At 55.5% G+C, this 19,648-nt stretch overlaps 2 protein-coding genes across 3 annotated transcripts; both read right to left on the reverse strand.

The window, feature by feature from the left end:
• Positions 1–2,610: 2,610 nt before the first annotated feature.
• On the reverse strand, positions 2,611–9,466 carry Cyth2 (cytohesin 2). Of its 2 annotated transcripts, XM_028859264.2 has the most exons (12): positions 9,243–9,466; positions 8,019–8,166; positions 7,863–7,929; positions 7,284–7,402; positions 6,649–6,729; positions 5,980–6,092; positions 5,663–5,811; positions 5,269–5,380; positions 3,381–3,457; positions 3,194–3,265; positions 2,959–3,113; positions 2,611–2,878 (listed from the first exon to the last, which is right to left on the reverse strand). In XM_028859264.2, the coding sequence occupies exons 1-12, from the start codon at positions 9,259–9,261 to the stop codon at positions 2,791–2,793; spliced, it is 1,200 nt and encodes a 399-aa protein (XP_028715097.1). In that variant the 5' UTR covers positions 9,262–9,466; the 3' UTR covers positions 2,611–2,790. The 2 variants fall into 2 exon arrangements, with proteins under 2 accessions (XP_028715097.1, XP_028715098.1); XM_028859265.2 differs by lacking the exon at positions 9,243–9,466 and having other exon boundaries at positions 3,381–3,459; positions 5,268–5,380; positions 8,019–9,041.
• Positions 9,467–11,411: 1,945 nt separating this feature from the next.
• Kcnj14 (potassium inwardly rectifying channel subfamily J member 14) lies at positions 11,412–19,396 on the reverse strand. Its single transcript, XM_028859267.2, is given in 4 exon segments — positions 11,412–13,039; positions 13,042–13,201; positions 14,469–15,229; positions 19,061–19,396. Coding segments are annotated over 3 exon segments (1,302 nt in total). The 5' UTR covers positions 15,177–15,229; positions 19,061–19,396; the 3' UTR covers positions 11,412–12,605.
• Between the last annotated feature and the right edge of the window lie 252 nt (positions 19,397–19,648).

The raw sequence follows: 19,648 nt of genomic DNA on the forward strand, positions 1-19,648 counted from the left end.
GTCTGAGAAAGGGCAAGGGCAGGTTTACAAGGGCCAGGTTTATTTATTTTGGGGTGTGTGTGTGTAGAGAGAAGTGACAGGGAGAGACTGACTGTGGCCCTGGCTGTCCTAGAACTCACTCTGTAGACCAGGCTGGCCTCCAACTTAGGGGCTTAGCTGCTTCTGCTGAGATTAAAGGCACAAGCCAAGGAGTTTCAGGCCTGAGGGGAAAGGGCTATGTCCTGAACTGGTGTGTGTGGTCGGGGAGCATGGCCAGGACCTTCACATCTCAGTGTAAATGAAGAGGACCAGAACTGGTGTTGAAAAGCAGGGTGACCCAAGGTCTGCGAGGCTGATGTCCTACCAGTTCCAGGGAGCAGGGCTCGAGTCCTAATTCTCTAGTCTGAGGGAGGAGGGCATCTGAGGGCCTGACCCTGTCTGAGGGAGGAACCAGGATCCCTGGTCTGAAGGAGGGGTATACTTTCTCTGGCGCTCTCCACAAACTCATATTCAGTATCTTCAACCACAGAACCTTACTGCTTCACAGTTTTGGAGGCTAGAAGACCAAGACCAAGGCCATCAGTATTTTGGAAACTCTTCCGTGGTTTTGCCAGCCTGGCCTCAGGTAACCATTGGCACTCATTTGTGCTTTATTTACGCTGTTCTCTGCATTCATCTCCACATGGCACCCTCTGTGGCTTGTGTCTAAACACCCACTTTGGGGGGACTTTTGTGTGTGTGTGCGTGGGTATGTTGGTGGGTACTGGGGGAGGCGTGGTCTCGTACAACTCAGCCTGGCTTTGAACACTTCCTCTTGCCTCAGCCTGCCTCTGCCGACACCTGAGCTCCCCATGCTCGGCGGCCTGCAGGACAGTTAAAGCATTTTGCTGTCTGACTTGAATGCTCCAGACACTTGCAGCTTAGTTTGGCCAACGTTCCCTCTAGCTCCTCAGTCAGGCACTGCCCATCGCCCCGGCCCTGGGCCCACCGTGGTGGCTCCTCCATACCCTCTCCTGCTCCAGTCACTGGGTCACAGGGACTGGACATCTTTCCGCTCTCCCCTCGACTCACTCTCAGATCGCCCTGACCACCTCAAACACACTCGACTCCTGCCTCATGACTTAGCTTCCCACAGCCAGGCCTGCATAACCCGTTCTTAGCCCACAGAGTCACACCGGTCCCACACAGGTCCCACACCAGTCCCACACCAGTCCATGGAACCTATGGTGAGGAGGGCCCTACTGCTAGTGGTTTCCTATGCCTCCATGTCCTCGTCACTTTAATGTGTGAGAGTACACCATCCAGCTCAAAGCCACCCCTTTCCCACCAATCCAAACTCTACCCATCTATGTCAAGCAAATCTGGTCCCAAGATGAGAGAGACAAGGGACCTAAGTTCAGAGCCACTCACAGGTGGGAACTGGGACCCATACCCCACATGGTGCCTCTCTGCTGCCCAGTCACCATTCTCTTATGGCAAGTCCTGAGTTCAACCCATGGAGGCAGACACCGTGGGTCAGAGGGTGGTTAAGAACCTTTGAAACAAGACTCACTGCCCAGTGTTTTCCTGGTTCTTTGGGTGATGCTGGAAATTCCGTTTTATTTGGGACTCTCCATTTCACAACTGCCCCTGGGGAGGAAGTAGTTCATGCCTCTTTTCCAACTTCAAGGTAAACTCCAGAAAAACCTTAATAGCTAGGAGCCAAGACCGCCTTGGTCTACTGACATGCAGCCTGAGCCACAGAGCCCACCCAGAAGATAATCTGGATACTTGTACCTTCCCTAGATCAGTGCTGTTGGGCGGACACCCACAGGTGCCTGTAGCCAAGGGAAGGCAAGACACAAACCCCCAATAGCGGTTTGCAGATCCAATACACACCTCCTGGAACCTCAGTTCCCAGAAGGCCACAGGGTAGCATCCTTCCTTCCCAGTCAGGCCTGCATGCTAAAGCTTGCTGGGAGTGTCAATTCCTCTAGAAATACTACTTCAAGTCTGGGAAGATAGCTAGCAGTCTATAATGCCAGAATTGAGAGGATGAGGCAGGATTCACAGTTTAAGCTCACCATGGGCCAGGAAAACAAAAATGCAAACTTCTTGACTCCAAAGGTGGGCAGTAGGCACTGGGCCTTTGTTCTCTGGAGTCACTATTCCAGCAGAAGCACAAGAGGACAGGACCAGTCAGGGACTTAGCATTACCACCTTCACCAAGATTGCCTCCTGTCAGGACACACATGCCCGGACCTTCTGACAAAAACCCACCTCCAAGGCCATCCATGCACCCCATGGTACCACTGTGCCCTCTCCAGCCCACACTGGAGCTCTCAAAGGACAGCACAGCCAGTTCCTTTTGTCCCACACGGTCTTCTCTGGACTTCTTCCCTCTGAGCCCCCTAATGATCACAGGCCCCACAAGATCATGGTGGCCTGGCCCACAAGGGCAGAGCACGTCTTGAGAGTATGTTGTACCTGAATACCATTCCTGACACGAAATTCTCCTTACTGGCACCCACAGGGTTTGTGTGACTTGTCTGGGAATCACCTGCCTTCCGCCCTGTATGCCACCCAGGGTCCTGACTAATGTCAAGAGGATGGGTTCTCGGCTCTCCCAAACCCAAGAAATGAGGGCATCTGCAGGCGCGAGGGGTTAAATAATTAATAAGATTACCAACATGTTAATTACAAATAAGGAGACAGGAGCGAGAGGTGGTGATTTTCCAAATGGGGGAACCAGGATCCACAGCCCCAGGGCCCAGGGGTCCTGCCACCCAGGCGGGGCACCTCCAAAATAAATAATGGAGTTGGGGACAGGGGTCAGGGCTGTTCCTGCTTCTTTTTCACAGAAATCCGCTTCTTTCTTGCTGCTAGCATCTCATAGAAGGGGTCCACGCTTACAGCAGCCCTGCAAAAAGGGGTCTGATGAGGACCGAGGGCCCCAGGCCCAGCCCCCCCCCCCTCAGATTCCAGCCCCGTGAAGCTCACTGGATGGACTTGATCCACTCGTCTTTCTCCTCCTGTGTGGGTGCTGAGATTCGGTACACCATGTGGTTCCCCTCTACGACCCGGCCATCAGCCTCGGTTTTGCAGGCTTTGATGAGCTGTCCCTTATTGTTGGGAATGTACAGCTCAAAGCAGTTCTAGGATAGAGGGGACAGGTCAGAGCAGCCCTGGGCCACGACAGGGAGGCACACGGTTAAGGGCACCCCATGAATCTTACCGGCTTCCGAGGATCATCCACCTCACGGATGCTGAGGTTCTCTAGGGGGATGATCCCTCGGGGCTCCTTGTCCTAGATGGCAGAGTCAGAGTTCAGGTTCCATGGGTTCCCCAGTGCCTCCCTAAGAGTGAGGGCTGGGTGCCCTGCCCCCCAGATCTTGGCCTATGTCTGCAAGCTCCACCCTCACCGTAGTGTACTCAAAGTAGTAGAGGCAGTTGTCTGTAAGGATGAACCAGCGACGCTTCCAAGTCTTCACCCGGCCCCCTGCAAGGGAAGGGGTGGGAGGGGCCGGGCTCAGCGGGGAACCGCTGGGGAGGGGAGCAGAGTGGGGAAAGGTAGGGCTCTTAGGTCTAGGACAGAGGCAGTGAGGGAAAAGACAGGCAGGCAAGGACAGGCTGCTGGGGCCCCAGGAGTGGCACCCCTGCTTGGGCCACAGGTTCTGGCTATTCTATTGGCACAGGCCCAAGCCCCTCCCCCTGGGCCAAGGCCAGGGCAGCCCCTCCCTATCTTATTGGGTTCGGGCAAGGACACAGGTACCTACCTCCTGGGGCAGACAGCGAGAAAGCAGGCAGGACCAGGTGTGGAGGGGAAGGCGGAGGGATGGGGTGCCCCCAAGAATCGCAGCGACAGAAATAGGGGGTCAGGGAAGGGATGCACAGGGGCCAGAGCCACAGCAAGAGAACAGGCAGAGGGGAGGGGGAGAGAGGAAGAAAACCAGTTACATCCACATGGGGAGGAGCCAAGGCCTCCCCTGCCCACCATGCTCCTGGCCTCCTGGCTTCCACCTTGCCCAGTGGGTGCTCAGCCTACCAGATGGCCCTGGAAAACAAATGTTCCCTGAGACCCTCTACTCTGACCTAAGGGGTAGGGCTAGTCTTAGCTGTGTGATCTCAGGAAATCCCTGGCCCTCTCTGATTCCAGCCTGGAGACCCACACACACACATCTTGTCTGCAACAAGACGGCCTACTGTAGCCTCTGGATGAACAGTCGGTTCATCTGGACGAGTAGAGAGGGTTCCATTAGTCATGATGGTCAATATTAAGCCATGACAAGACTCCAGCCCCTGCATCTCAGAGCCCCATCTTGGGGGAAGCTGCCTTCTTGCTCCTCCCCTCTAATGCTCAGGGAGACCACTGTGTGCTGGGGAACCTGATCTGTGATCCTACTGACCTCCCTGCACCTACAAAGGGGCCAGGGTCGGTGCTGCCAGGCTAGGGCCTTGTGCAGCTCCCAGGAGAGAACAGTGGCTGGGAAGATGCAATGCCTTGCTTCACGTGCACAGTTCAACGCAGAACCTGAGACCTGGAGGGATGCCAACGCCACTGCTTACAGAACCCAAGGAAAGTGAGGCCTGCTTCTTGGGAGTGTCTAACTGTCCCACTATGGCCCTCGCTCGCACTTGGTCTCTGAGCAGTGACCACGCAGCCTTCCCACTGTGCCCCTGCTCAGCCCAGAGACACCTAGCTGTACTCTTAAGTATCTGGGGAGCTGTAATGGTAACTAATGACTTGCCTGGACCCAGATCCTGTCTACATGAGCCTAGGGTCCTCAGGGGTCACACAGAACCCACTGAGTGCTGAGAACAACTCTCCTGGTCACAGCAGGCCCCTCTTTGGCCTTGGATGGCTGAGCAGTGGTTTAATACATGGTGCCATATCACACATTTCAACAAGGACTGCCTGCAGCCACCCTTCCCAAACGGGAACTCAAGAGCCATCTAAACGCTATTACTGCTGCACTGTTCCCTCCCCAGCCAGGCTTGGAGCCCCAAGTTATCCCTGCCTGTGTTGCCTCTCCTGGGGCCGACTGATTTTTCAAACAATCTGCTGCACATTTAATCCTGCCCTGGGCCCCGGGGTGTTTTACTGAGGGAGCTAACAGCCTGGTTCATATGAGCAGGTGGGGGCTAGGAGCACTTTAACAGGCCCAGCAAATAGACAACGTCTGCTTTTGTTTTTAGCCCTGTTTTTCAGGTCTGAAGTTCTCAGAGGTGCAAAAACTGAGGCCGTTCAGTCCTGACCCAGGCTACTAGTGTTCCCTGCAGGGTTGCCATCAGGCTCAAGAAGGGACGTACCCAGCTTCAGGAGCCAGCCCTCACGGTCTGGGTTGAAGAAGGTGTGGGTGAGATCATTCCCATCATCCTCAGGGATCTTGAAGGGTTCATTCCGGATGCTGTCATAGAGGTTCTGAGGGGCAAGAGACAGGTTAGAAATTCTAGGAAAGTCATGGGAAAAAAGGGTCAAACTGGGAGGAAAGGGAAACAGAAAACAGTAGAGATGGGAAGAGTGAAGAAAAAAAGAGATGAAGGGATAATGGCGGGAAAGCCTGCTAAGTTCTCAGAGATGACGGGAGATCAAGACCCAGAAGAGCCTGAGAAGAGACACAGGAAAGAACCAAGGGCCGAGCAGGCCGGAAAGCACTGGCAGACCCGGAAGATTAGGGGTGCTGAGGCTGGGAACAGTACTGACCCTGAGCAGGTCCTCAGGCAGGTCTCCGCCCTCATTGATGCCCCGGTTCATGGCCACAAAGCGCTCCAGGCCCGGCTTGTCCCTGACATTGGGATTGTGAAGGCTGGTGTTCAGCATGATCACAGCGAAGGACAGCACGTAGCAGGTGTCTACACCAGAGAAAATAAGGCGGCTGGTGATGCCCCGGGACCCTCCCAAGCCCTCTGTCCTGTCCCCATAGTCTGGGAAGCCAGATCCCAGCCTCTTCCCTCAACCCCAGTCTAGTCTCCAGCACTCCTTCCCCAGACTACAGGCCCATGTCCCGCCCTCTGGTCTACCTGTAGACTGGAAGACCCCAGGGTTACACAGGCAGTATCGCTGGGCAAAGGCCTCCATCATCCGGTCGATTTTCTGAGCCTCTCCAGGGAGGCGAAAGCTCCACAGGAATTGCCTGGTTAGGGGAGGAGCGGGGTAGGTTTCAGGGCTGGAAACACTCTGCTTCTTAGTCTCTGTTAGAAGCGGGCAAATCATTATCCAAACCTTGCCCAGTCTGGTGATGCACACCTTTAATCCCAGCATCCAGGAGGGAAAGGCAGGTGGATCTCTCTGAGCTCAGGGCCAGCCCGGTCTACACAGAGTTCCAGGCCAATCATGGCTACAGAGTAAAATGGTGTCTCAACCCCAACCCCCAAAACCATGAGTCAGAATTCAAATCTCTCACCCCTGGGGCTGTTTCAATTGCAGGATCAGACCAGTAGGTTCCGGCCATGGGTTCTGGTGGGTCTACAGAGAAGAGCCTTTTCCCACTCCCTCCCACCCCCCAGGGGCTGTGCTGTCATGTAGGAGGATCCACTGAGCACCCCGAGAGGAAGCCTGCAGGAGGCCCCCCGCCCACCTGACTGTCTTCTTAGAGACGTCATTTCCCGAGTGCTGTTTGTCCCTGTCGGAGCGCTTTGCCCCTCTCAACTAAGAAAGCCCTGGCACATGCACTTCTGCCCCGTCCTCACCGCAGGGCCTGTACCAGATTGAGATCGGTGAACTCATGCAAATCCACAAAAGCATGGAGCACGGACAGGTTTAGCTCTTCCCTGAAGGGAGAGAGAGAGTCCCATTAGGAGCAGTGGCAGGAGAGACAGCAGCATCATATCTCATTTACTGGGCCGCCCTCACAGCAGCTGAACCTTCCACCTGCTCCATCCATGGGCTGGGTCCCGGAGTAGGTAGGACACCTTGCCTGTCAGACCACCTGGTGTCATCAGACCACCTGCTGTCATCTCTCAGGTGTTCTCATGCTCCCCAGACACCTTTATCTCAAGACCTGACCTTTACCTAAGAATCTACAGGCAGTTCCCAGTTCCCATGCATTCACATGTCCACAGAAGGTCTCCATATACTTGTAGCTCTGACCCACGATCAAAACTTCCAGACGACACTTTTCAGATGCTACTAGCTTGTGTGTACATGGTTAAGCCACTGACACTCAGATTCAATACTGAATGACTACAGGTACCACTTCCCTATACGTTCAAGCTCCCCAGAGCCAGCCAGTCCATTAGATCATGATCCAGGTGGAGGCCACACACCTGTTCTACCCACGAGCTGCTATTGAGGCTGGGAGTACTGCGCAGGCCGGGCAGCTCACCTTTCCCCTAGGTAGTCCCCAATGGCTGTCTTGTTCAGCCCCTCACCCTTGTACAGGAAGCGAGCGATTTCCTCAGGTGTGTTCTGCAGAAGTTCGTGTTCCACCAAGAACTGGATCCCCTGGAGGGAGAGGGCCAGATGTGTGGCGAGGCAGAGGCTGCTCCCCAAGAACCTCAACATCCAAGCCTCTCCACCCTAACAGAGCTCCCCAAGTATCATCTCTAGCCCATCCCCTCAGCCTCTGCCTGACAACTGTGTCTGGCAAGGAGCAGGTTTGAAGAACAATTGAACACACTACACGACACAATAAAAAGGAAGCAGATACCTGTCCATCAAGCTGTAAACATGGAACCCCTCCCTTACTGCCATATCTTACCCTGAACTATAGCACTTACATCAAGGGGGATCCCTGAGAGTGAGGCAGGGTCTTAGGATTGCCCAGCATAGGGCCAGCTCCCAGAGGCCTCAGTACATGGACCCTCATCGAACAGATCAGGAGTCTATTGCCTAGAGGAAACCTATTATCTTCTAGAACCTAGGATATCAAAACCATGCCTGAATATCTGCTCAGCTAACTAACCTTCTTGGGGTCCATGTTGAACTTCTTCCTGCCCATTGCCATCTTCCGGTTCCGTTGCAAGGTCTTACTGCAAAGGCAGGGTAGACAGCAGCCAAGGGTCAATGCCTGAGCATCCCCGGCCAAGCCCCGAGTCCCATGAGCTCCCCCAGTCCTCACCTGCCCTCATTGGCCTCCAGACCCTCCACCTCACTCATAGCTTCGCTCAGCTCCTCTCGCAGGCGCTGGATCTCCACCAGCAGCTCCTGCTTGCGCCGCCGGATGTTCTCTAGCTCCATGCGCTCCTCTGGAGTCAAGTCTGGGGGCTCTAGGAAGCAGGGTCAGAAGTGAGTTCTGGGCCAGGACTGCTGCATCCTGAGAAAGGATTAAGGCTGGGGGCCTGAATTCCTGTCCAGAAGAGGAATGGGCTACTAGAAATCTTAGAGGAGAGGAAGTAAGACCCTGAACCCTTAGTCAGGGGCAGAAGGCCTGGGAATCTCATCTCTTAATAGGTCTGGGGATGAACTTCTGGGCCCATTACTAGGAAGGATGGAGCCCCAGCTTCATCACGGAAGTGGGGACCTACATCTTGGGTATTTTACTTAAAAAGGAACCGGTCTCTGGACCCATCACCACACTTGGGAACTCGTGGTTCTGAATTGTGGATACTTTACTTGGAGGCCCTGGCCCCTTGGTTCCATTACAAGTAGAATGGGAGGCTTGAATATTGAAAACATTACTTGAAAGGACACAGGCCCCTGGGCTCATGGCTCCATCATCACAGGGAATCTGAGGCCCTGGATCAGGGGTGTATTTCTCGGAAGGGAACAGGTCCCCCCCATCATGGCTGAGGTCCTGGGATCCTGGACCCTGGGTGCATTTCTTGGAAAGGCACCAAGACTCTGGTTCCTGGCTCCACCGTAGTGGGAACCCTGGTGTGGACTTGGGTACATTTCTTGTAAGGAGGCCGGACCCCTGGCTCCATCATGGTGGGAGAGTTGGGGTCCTGGATCCTGGGTGCCTTTCTTGGAACCAAGAAACTAAGGCTCTGGCTCCTGGCTCCGTGGTCTGAATCTTGGGTGCACAGTGAAGCCCAGCTAAGGCATCCGGACCCTGGATCAGGGTCGGTAGGGAGGTCATAAAGCCAAGGTTTGCAGCCAGAAAGCCAGGCCGTGGCTAGCGCGGGTGTACGCCCCGCCCCGCTCTCGCTGCCCGGCCCCGCCCGCCGCCGCCGCCGCCGCCGCCGCCGGAAGAGGGCTCGGCCCAAACAATGGCCCGGGACCCCCGGCTCTGGGCCGTGCCGGAAGCCCGTTCCGCGCGCAGAGAGGCGCCTCGCTACCGCTCGGCTGTCCTTGGCTGGGCTTGGGAGCCACTCCGCCCGCCTGTCCGCCTCGCCCGGCCTACCGTAGACACCGTCCTCCATGGCGGCTAGGAATGCCCGCGGGGAGTCCGGGGCGGTTCCGCCGGCTGGGCCTGCGTCCGCGTCGGCCCGCGGGCTCGAGTGAGCCCGCTCAAACGCCCCAGGAGCCACCGCCGCCTCCTCAGCGCCCGTCCTCAGCGCCGAAAAGACTCTCCCTTCACGGCCCAACCGCCCGGCCGGTGGGGCCCGCCCCTCGCCTTGACACCACCCAATCCGTTGCGGATCTCCCCGACTGCTCCGCCCCCGACGCCGCAGGATCATCTCCAGGACCAATAGGCACACGAGAAGCCGTTGCTGGCACGTACAGCTGGCGATAGACTGCTAGAGTGACCAATCGGAGTGCGGGCAGGATGCTTGATCCCGCCTCCGAAACAAAAGAAAATCCTTGGCAGCTTTATCCTCCAATAAGAAAACTCAAAAAGGAGTGACAAGGAGGTGGGGCTTCGTGGAGCAGGGAGGAATGCGCCTGCGCAGGGGCCAGACTAGGGCTGCCTAACCTCTTTCAGAAATTCGTTGCTAGGGGGCGGTATTTGATTAGTCTTGTTGTCAAGGGCGGGGTCTCAACCTGGAGTTGTTTCCCGGAGCCACACCTCCTGGCCCTGCAAGCTAGCTTTTGACTGCGGCGGTTGCCAAGCAACTGGGAGCCGCACAGGCCTGTCTTTTGCCTCCTTTCTCAGGCAATTCTCTTCAGGCGGTTGCTCTCCCTTTCTGTGCCACCTCATGTGATTTTCCTACACAACTCAATCTCCTCAGAGTCAAAGGATGGGAAGTAAAGGCATTATCTCTTCCAAATGTACCGGGTATCATGGATACACTGGCTCTACCTTCCCAGCACTTTTTTTTTCCAGGCTCTTCCTCTCTCCCAAACTCTCCCTCTTAGCTTAGCTTCCTCCTCCTAAGATCCTGCCTTCCCCAGGCATTCTCCCAAGACACCCCTAAGACACCCCTTCTCCCGCAGAATCCTCTGCCTGCACTGGCTCTGTTGGCAGCTCTCCAGGCCCCTGTACTTAAGGTCCTCACACTGCTGTCCTCCATAACTCCTCCCTCCTCTCAGAGTCCGGTTTGCTTGGCAGGGAAACCAGTGAGGGGTACTCTGACACACTTGTAAACCATAGGCCCTGGACGGGGCTGAAGTGACCCATTCCAGGTCTCGTCCTCATTTGTGTCCCTGGGCTGCCCAGGTGGGGTCGGATTCAGGGCCCGGACTTGGTTAATCCTTTGGATTAGTCATGGAGCCTCCTAATCCCCCCTCTGACCTTTATGAGTGGCCTGACCCGTGCCCTCCCCTGGAGACCTGGCTGCCCCAGTCCCCTCCCCACCTTCTCCCTCCCAGTAGAACCTCATGCCCCTGCCTCTTCACCCTCAGCTTCTTCTCCACCATGGTCTCCATCATCCCTAGTCCCTGCCCCAGACCTGGAGGTGGGAGAGCTTCCTGCTAATTAATCCTGTCCGGTTATTACCTGGGGATTCTGAAGGATAAAGCAAGATGAGAGCCAGAAGAGGGCATGGGTGGATTCAGCACTCAGGCAAGCCAGCGCCGGGGTTGGCTCTCAGTCGGGAACATGGGTGAGGACACCTCCTCCTCCTGGCAGCTCCCCTGAGGCTGGCCACCAGCCTGCTGGGCACTTAGGTGGCTGTGCTATGGGTGAAGGCCAAGAACAAGGACCAGCATTCCGGAAACACAGGCACCCTGCCGGAGCTTCTGGGCCTTTAATACAGTCACAGGTTCCCCTAAGAACTGCACTTTTCTCACAGGGAACATAACCCTGGAGATAACGGCTGCCTCTTCCATCCCCAGCCCCACACTGGCCCTTGGGGGCTTCCTCTTGCTGGTCCTGTAATCTACATTCAATATGGGAGCAGCCATCAAGTCAGTGTCCCCTCCCAACTGCCCCCGGAAGGCTGTGCGTTTCTGCACGAGGGTGGGGACAGGAATGTTAGGACCTGTACTGTATCCTAGCCTCCAGAAGGTGAAGGAGCATCCTGCTTGGGAGCACCCCTGGAGAACTTCAAGCTCCAGTGGCCATTGTTCCAGGAAAAACCGAAGCAACACAAGGAAAGGTTTGCCCAAAGTCCCGGAGGTACTTAAAGTAAGTCTTCCCAGATCTCTGCAAAGGGCCCCAGTTGACTGTTCATATCTTACTACAGGAACAAACAGAAAAGATAGAGATCTGTATTTATATCATACATAATACACACATATATAGTATCTTTGAGAAGTAGACATACATCACTAGGTGTAGTATTCCAGAGTATTTTAGGCTCACCAGCCTCAGCCTCTCCCTTCCCTTGTCCCCTAGTTAGCCCTGTGATCCTCTAGGCTCTTGCTTACAAGCTCCGCCCAGAAGAGTGTCTGCCTCCTGTAACTACCAGGCTGTCCACCTGAAGGTGACGAGGACATCTAGGCTTTGGGAGAGGACAGCTCTAGGTCTGTGGAGCTTTGATTCCTTTTGGCATTACAGAACCACAGGAAGTCACCCAAGGTCATGGAGATCCACACCCCTGCTGAGCGAAGCGGAGTCAGCAAATCATAGAATAGACATCTGGACTCCTACCTGGACTCTGATCAACCTTGAACCACAGAATCCTGATTCCTTTGGATGGTCTAAGAATGGCACTTCAAACAAACACAAAATTACCCTGTGGATCACGGAGAAGCCACTCACCCCCTTAGCTGGGCCCTAAACAGCCAGTACTCCAGAGTTCTCCAGCATCAGGAAGCTCATGTCAGCTTAGTCCTTCCAAACTCACACCTCCCAGTGTTGTGTGTTTTCTAGAAACACAGCTTTATAGTTTCTGGAGCAGTTCCACTCTCTAGCCAACCTGTTCTAGAATCCCCAATGTCAACCTAGACTCAGAGAATCTCAACTCATGGCCTTTCTGGAACCACCAGGTCCTTTCTCCATCTACAGTCCAGTCACCATTCTGTCTTTGGTCAATCATGATGCTCCTTGGAGTTCTCTACCCCCTTCCTCCTGAGGGTAGCAAAGCCATCTCACTTGAATCTTTGTTTCTTAATCTGTGTACATGGACATCTTCTCCCCTGAAGCTGCATATCTAACCAGAATCCAGGCTTCATGCCTTGCCTCTTGGATGACCCAGAAACCTGGCTCCCTCAGCTCTGGTAAGACTCAGGAATCCAGCTCATAAAGGGGTCTTGAGAGGGAGAATGGAGCAGAGAAATGAAGGTCTGGTGTTATCTGTGGTAGACAACCTCATGGTTAATGGTTGTTCCAGCAGGCCACTGGTCCTTGGAAACCCCTGCTCCGCTCCCAACAGAGGCTGGAAGCTCTCCATCCCTGTCATTTTTGGGAAGGGGAGTCACATGGGGAAGTGGACCTCAGCTGTCATGGAGGCAGGGTCAGTGCCAGGGTTGGTGTAAGAGCTTGGGGGCTGGCAGCCCTATCTGGGGTCTCTGCTGAAGTCCCCTCTTTAGCGTCCTCATCTTCCTCTTCTTCCTGGCAGCAGCTCAGAGCAAGTTCATTCTCGTAACAAAACGCAGTGAGGGAGCCGGGAAAACTTGACTTAGGGCTGTGGGAAGCCTGCTCTGCCCGTTCATCCAGCTCCTTGGCACTGCAGACTGGTGTCCCTGGGACCTCGTATGTTCGGTGGAAGTGGCGATAGTCAACCTCATACTGGGAGCCGCGCTGGAAGAGAACTGGCTCAAAGCGGTGGCCCCAGAGCAGCTCACCTGGGAGGTAAGATGAGCGGCACTGTGTTGTCATGGCGGTGGCCTCAACCATACCTTCAAGAATGACCACCAGCTCAAAGTCAGCCCGGCCAGCTCTGCCCGCCCCAGCTCATACAGTGGACTGGCCGAGTCAATCTCGTGCACAATGGTAATGGGAGATACGAGGAAGATGCGGTCGGTGCCTCCGTCAAAGCCAACGTCCACATCCTGGTGGTCCAGTGGAATGTACTCACCCTCTGGGGTCACACGAGGCTGTGCAGAAAGAAGCAAGAGGACAGAGCCGGAGAGGTGAACCAAGATTTCAGCAAGAGAGGAATAAAGATCCAAAGAAAGACCCAAGAGCAGCAAGGGGATCCTGGAGAACATGGACCCAGAGAAAGGGACCCCAAGAGGAAGGGACACGACTCAGAGATAAGGGGACAGACAGACCTAGGGGAGGGGACAGAGGCCCGCTCCCAGGGGGGACCAGAAACCCAGGAGCAAGGGGAAGACAGTGAGTTGGAGATCTGGGGAGAGAGGGACATGGGAGAGCGCACTGGCTCCAACAGGAACTGTTCCACACTGCCAGGTTGCTGTGCCTCTCTCCATCCCATTGAGTATGGGTTTGAGCCCATGGAGAAGTGCGCGTTATACTAGACCCTGGCAGTTTTGTCTCCCACTTACTGCTCTATGACTGGCTTCCAGAATGTGTCACTACCCCACAGACCTCTGGAAGAAGCGTCCCCCTGAGTCATCTTGGTGTTTCAAAGGGCTGGGAGGAGCTCAGATATGGAGGTCTGTTCTCTGTGCCCCAGAGGCTTCTGGGAGCTGTACTTCCCACAGTCAGCTGGCCCCTCTTCTGGCCTCAAGTGCAGCCTCCACTTGGCCAGTGCCGACTGCAGCCCAACGCTTTCTTGGGAAGCCAGATGCTTGAACAATGTGGCGGCCAAGTCTAGGAGCATCGAGGTCCTACAGCAGGGCTTGGAGGAGGCCGCTAGCCCCGTGGTGCTCTATTCACTGGCTACGAGGCTGATAGGAGAGCTGCTCTGAGCTGTCCTGGGCTGCTGCTCTGTTCTCCTTTCTCCTGGTGATTGTGCCCTAGATAGTGGCAAGGCCTCAGAGTCCCCGGCACCCACTAAACACATCACATCTTTCTGGCTGCTGGGAGCTACCAGAAGGAGCATGTGAGGGCGGGTGTGGTTGCCCAGGTCTAGAGCACCCAGTAAACTCCTACCTAACTCTCCAGGCCAAGAGGCTCTCAGGGGTTCTAGTCTCTCAAGCCCGGGTTTCCAGGAATTTGCGTCCTGGTCTACCTCTCCAGGAGGCCCACATTCTGCTATTCAAGGTGCTGAAGAAGGCACACCTCCCTTCTCCCCGCACCCTGCAACTGGTCCTCCCCTAGACACACGCGCGTGCACACACACACACACACACACACACACGCACACGCACACGCACACGCACGCACGCGCGCACCCCACCTCTGCAGCAGCCAGGTCCGCACCTGCGCCTCTCACCCCGGTTCCCAGGACCCCCTCACCTGCAGCAGCTGGGCCCGCACGTGAGCCTCCACCAGGTGGCTGCGGCGCAGGTTGCCCACCCGCCACATGAGGCAGAGCCGGCGGTCTCGCAGAGCCACCACTGCGTTTTCGCTGAAGACCAGGGTCTCGTTGCGTTTCTTGGGCTTGGCCATCTTGGCCATGACCGCCCCCACGACGAAGGCGTCGAGCACACAGCCTGCGATGCACTGCAGCACCACGGCGGCCACAGCGGCCGGACACTCCTCGGTGACGCTGCGGACCCCGTAGCCTATGGACGTCTGCGTCTCCAGCGCGAAGAGGAAGGCAGCCAGGAAGCTGGCCACCTGTGAGAAACAGGGCGCCGGGGGCGGCGGCGCGGCCAGGTCGCCGTGCAGTGAAGCGATGAGCCAGAAGGTGAGGCCGAAGAGCAGCCAGGAGGCGAGGAAGGAACAGGAGAAGAGCAGGCACATCCAGCGCCAGCGCACGTCCACGCACGTGGTGAACAGGTCACTCAGGTAGCGGGCGCCCTGGCCGCCCAGGTTCACGAAGCGCACATTGCAGTGCCCGTCTTTCTTGACGAAGCGCCCGCGGCGCCGGCTCCCAGCCACCGGCCCGGGCGCCCACCCATTGCGGCACAGCCCGGCCCCTGCCTCCTCCTCATCGCCAGCCCGACCGTTGCCTGACTCCAGCGCGCCGCTCAGGCGGCGCAGGGCCCTGGCCAGGCCCATTGGGCGGGGAGACCCCCCTCTACTTGGCCTAGCGGGGGGCGGGCGCCCCAAACCTGTAGGAACAAAAGATGGGCAGGAACGTCAGAGGTACCGGGAACTAGAGGACCCATCAGCCATGACACCAGCTCCATCTACTGCGTGGGCCAGTACTTAGGTACTTAGTACTTAGGTAGTGGTGCACGCCTTTAATTCCAGCACTCGGGAGGCAGAGCCAGGCGGATCACTGTGAGTTAGAAGCCGCCTGGTCTACAGAGTGAGTTCCAGGAAAGGCTCCAAAACTACGTAGAGAAACCGTCTCGAAAAACAAAACAAAACAAAACAAAAAAGACTATCCTGCCATATGAAACTTAGGGATAGCTGCAATTGTAGCACAGGGTTTCCAGTCCGTGTAATGCTGTTATGAAGAACGCCAGATTGGTGGCTTAGACCACCATTGGTAAGCATTGTACATGAACTTACACGTTTGTGGTTTTTGTTTTTCAGATGGTACTGGTGAGGAACTCCTGAATACCAGTCAGTGCTCCAGCCCTGAGCCGTGTCTTCCCTAGCCCCAGGAACAGAATTCTGAGATAAACCAAGTCATTTTACAGATAGAGCCTCCTGCCTCAGACCACGGCTGCTCAAGCTTGAATACCAGCACTTTGGCACCGAGCCCTTGGTGATCACCAAGACCACACGTCGTCGGGAGAAAAAGAAGCCCCAGATGTGGTGTGCGATGTACATACTGCAATTCCAGCACTCAGGAGGCTGGTGTAGAACCATGGAGAATTTGAGGCCAGCTTGAGCTATGGAAGGCCCTGACTCAGACAAGTAACAAGGATTCTGCCTGGCAGAAAAAAGGAATGAGGGACCAACATCAACCATATGAGTCATTTCTTTGTTGAGGCTACCTTATGAGCTCAAGAGAGCTCTGCATCTCAGTCCCTAGAGCAGGTGGGAACACAGGCCACGCCAAGCACGGATGTACCTCAAAAACGTTTTAAGTGTGAGCCGCCCATTCAGTCATCCCCCAGTTCCCTGTCTCTACATCATCTGTACCCACTGAACCCAGCCAAACGCGGACCTTTTCACACATCAGAACTCCCTGAACAATACTGTAAAGCTACATAGCATTGCATTGCTCTGTATTACAATCTGGAGATGTTTGTTTTTGAGACAGAGTTTTCATGGCCCAGACTGGTCTAGAACCAATACTCCTGCCTCCACCTCCTGAGTGCAAGGATCACAGGCCTAAAGCACTACTCAGGTATGGAGGTGACTCTAAGCACATGGGATGGTATGTGGGCGTTACCTCCATCTGAGAAAGGGTAGGCTGGGAAAGGATGCAGGGTTTCTTTCTAGAGTTATACAAAACTTCCTAGCGCTGCCAGAACGATAGCCGCTTAACTCTGACACACTAACAACCACTGGCTGGGTAAGGTTGGGGCTCAGCTGCAGAACACATCTGTTCCATGCCTCGGGCCCCGGGTGTTCAGGCCACAGCACTCCTTTAAGGAAGTACCCAGGGTCATAAAGACCCAGGGCCTGTTGGTCATCGTAGAGGAAGGTGGATCTCTGTGAGCTCCAGGCCAGCCTACATAGCAAGACCTTGTCAAAAAAAACAAAGACAGACTGAAGGCCTGATCTGGTTTAGACTGTAGTCTAGGGTTCCTTTTCAAGAGTTTTGATCTGCTCATTTGAGGGATGGATGGAGATCAATACCCCTTATCCTGAAAGGTAGAGCATCTGGAAGTCTGTGGGCAGCTCTAGGCTGAATTCTGACCTGGACAGATCAGCTCTGACAGTGGGTATAGTGGGTGTTCATGGACCTTCCCGAGCCCCAGAGGACTGGAGGTCTGGGCCTTCGGCCTCACCTCCAGCTACTACAGGGCTGATCTGGTCCAAGTGTTACCAGTTCAGTCTATGGCTTTCTACCCCTATACGCACACTAGACTATGGAACCTCACGGGCTTTGGTGGAAGGACCTGAATGTTCTAAGAAAGAAGGCTGTGTGAAGTGTGGCACTTATGGCCCAAGAGTACCATGCACCTCTTTCTTGGTCTCCATGGCATCCAGAAAGTCCGGCAGGGATCACTAGGCCAACCCGATGGGTGCAAACCTGAGGCTCAGGGCTGAGTGGATGGAGCTGGACTGAGTCAGCACAGCAGCCCTGAACGTTGAAGGTCATTCTCGGGACTGGAAGCAGGCTAGTCTCTCTAGAGCAGCTTACAGTTGGAATGTGGAAAGTAACGAGCATCATGAGCAGCCTCTGTGGCAGGATTCCTACTTTGCAATAATTTCCAAGAGCTAACCAGGGAGAGAGGGAGGTGGAATCAGCCAACTTCAAGTGCCTCAGCTGGAGAGAGAGGTGGCAAGCTCAGACACCAATGAGGCCTTGGTTGCTGAGCCCGTGAGACCGCAGCTGCTTGAGTGCTGGTGTGGACAGGCCAACGTGTATATGGAGGACCCGAAGCTGCCGTGGTACCTACTCCCTCCAGGGTTGTTCACCTTTGATTTTCAGGGTAGCAGGGGCCAAGAACTTCACCTCATCTCAATCTGGGGCTCCTATGCTAGGGTGGGAAGCTGGCTTGGGTCCCAAACCTCTGACCCCGACTCTGCCACTGCCCTGAGGTAGACATGTATCCACCCTATATTGGGTGGGACTTTTCCCTTCAGGGAGCCATCCGCATCCCACAGCCCAGCACTAGGCTGCTCCCCAGAAGATGGGGGAAGGATACTGACCCACACCCTCCCCCCGCCCCCACCTTCCACCTGACCCACAAGAGCAGCTTAATGTTTCCATATAAAGGAGCCACAGGGCTTAAGGTACTTCAACTTCACGTCAAAGTCACTATATAATCTGAAGCCAAAAACCCCGCCCCTCCCATTCACACAAGGTGGCACCCCTACCCCTGCCCCCACCAAGTAATGGGGACAGAGGGTGCTGAGAGGGCCCCAACAGAGGCCACTGACCAAGCAGAACAGGAACTTCTGTCCTTTCCTAGTCTCCAAGGTAGCCAGACAACCCAGCCATACTGGGGTCACTAGGCCCAAAGAAGATGCAAAGTCACAGTGGCGTGAGCTGGGGGACAGAGACTGACTCAGAGAGACAGAGACACAGAGAGAGGGACAGAGACCCAGAGAAACAGGAGGTCACAGTGGCGTGAGCTGGGGGACAGAGACCGACTCAGAGAGACAGAGACACAGAGAGGGAGAGACCCAGAGAAACAGGAGGTCACAGTGGTGTGAGCTGGGGGACAGAGACCCAGAGAAACAGGAGAGATCCAGAGAAACAGGAGGTCACAGTGGCGTGAGCTGGGGGACAGAGACAGAGACCCAGAGAGAGGGACAGAGACCCAGAGAGAGAGAGAGAGAGAGAGACAGCCAGCCAGCCAGACACAGAAAGAGAGAGGGACAAGAGACTGACTTAGAGAAAGAGACCCAGAGAAACAGGTACAGTGGCGTGAGCTGGGGGGACAGAGACCCAAAGGGGCTGGGGGCAGAGATGGACTCAGAAAAACAAAGACATGGAGAGAGGGACAGAGACCTGGAGAGAGAGAGAGAGAGAGAGAGAGAGAGAGAGAGAGAGAGAGAGAGAGAGAGAGAGAGAAAGAATCTGGGGTGGGGGCAGGCGACAGGACTCAGAGAGGTCAGTAGACAAGACGGCTGAGGAAGAATTAGAAGAGGAATGAAGTTAATGTCCTAGGAAATGGAGACAGATAGGGAGAGTGAGGGGATGCCTCTTAAAGGGATAATGGGACAGTGAGAAACTCATTGTCAGTAGCGACCAGAGCTGGAAGCCAGGAACTGGGGGTGCTAGCGGGGGGTAACTGCCGGCTGGAACACCAGGGAAGGTGTTGGGAGCAGAGGGAGGATGGGGTAGGTTGGCTCATATCTGCACTTACCTGGGGGGGCCGCCCACCCCCATGCCCTGCACTGGGGGTTGCTCTGCCCAGGCTGGAGAGGGCCTCTGTGGCTGCTAATGTGTTCAGGTCTGTCCTCGGCCCCTGGGGCCTGAGCTGGGGCACTCAACCTCTGAGCTACAGCGGATCAGGGCCTGGACAGAGGGGGGTGGGGGTGGAGCCGGCTCAGCACTGCAGAGGGGGAGCCAGGGAGGCTGGCCAGGCAGGGCACTGGGCTGCGGCCCAGGCAGACTGGAGAGGACAGTGCAGATGATGGGTGGGAGGCAGGGAGGGACAGTGGGGATCAGGAACACGGAACACAGTCATAGGAAGGGCACTGACAGCCTAGCGAACTGAGAAGGAAATACCGAGGTAATAATAAAGGGGAGAAAATGGGGGTTCACATTTCCCCCAGGATGATGCCTTAATAAACTGGTGGTCCGGAAAGAGACACCGTTTACTGACTCAGAGCCAGTTCCAAATGGAGTAAGGTTTAGAAAAGGCTGAGCCAGACAGAAAGGACGAGCCGGCACAGGGTGACCGAGTCCAGCGCAGGGGGAACTCCACACCAAATCCCCTTACATAGGACAG

Source organism: Peromyscus leucopus, chromosome 1 (genome assembly GCF_004664715.2).
Source record: "Peromyscus leucopus breed LL Stock chromosome 1, UCI_PerLeu_2.1, whole genome shotgun sequence".
NCBI classification, from domain to species: Eukaryota; Metazoa; Chordata; class Mammalia; order Rodentia; family Cricetidae; genus Peromyscus; species Peromyscus leucopus.

What these genes read in the sequence shown, in the direction of transcription:
- Cyth2 (XM_028859264.2), bottom strand. An exon ending in TGGGGTCTTCCAGTCTACAG is followed by an intron (nt 5,812 to 5,979) that starts GTAGACCAGAGG and finishes TCTCTGGTGTAG; the next exon opens with ACACCTGCTACGTGCTGTCC. An exon ending in GAGTGGATCAAGTCCATCCA is followed by an intron (nt 2,879 to 2,958) that starts GTGAGCTTCACG and finishes CCCTTTTTGCAG; the next exon opens with GGCTGCTGTAAGCGTGGACC.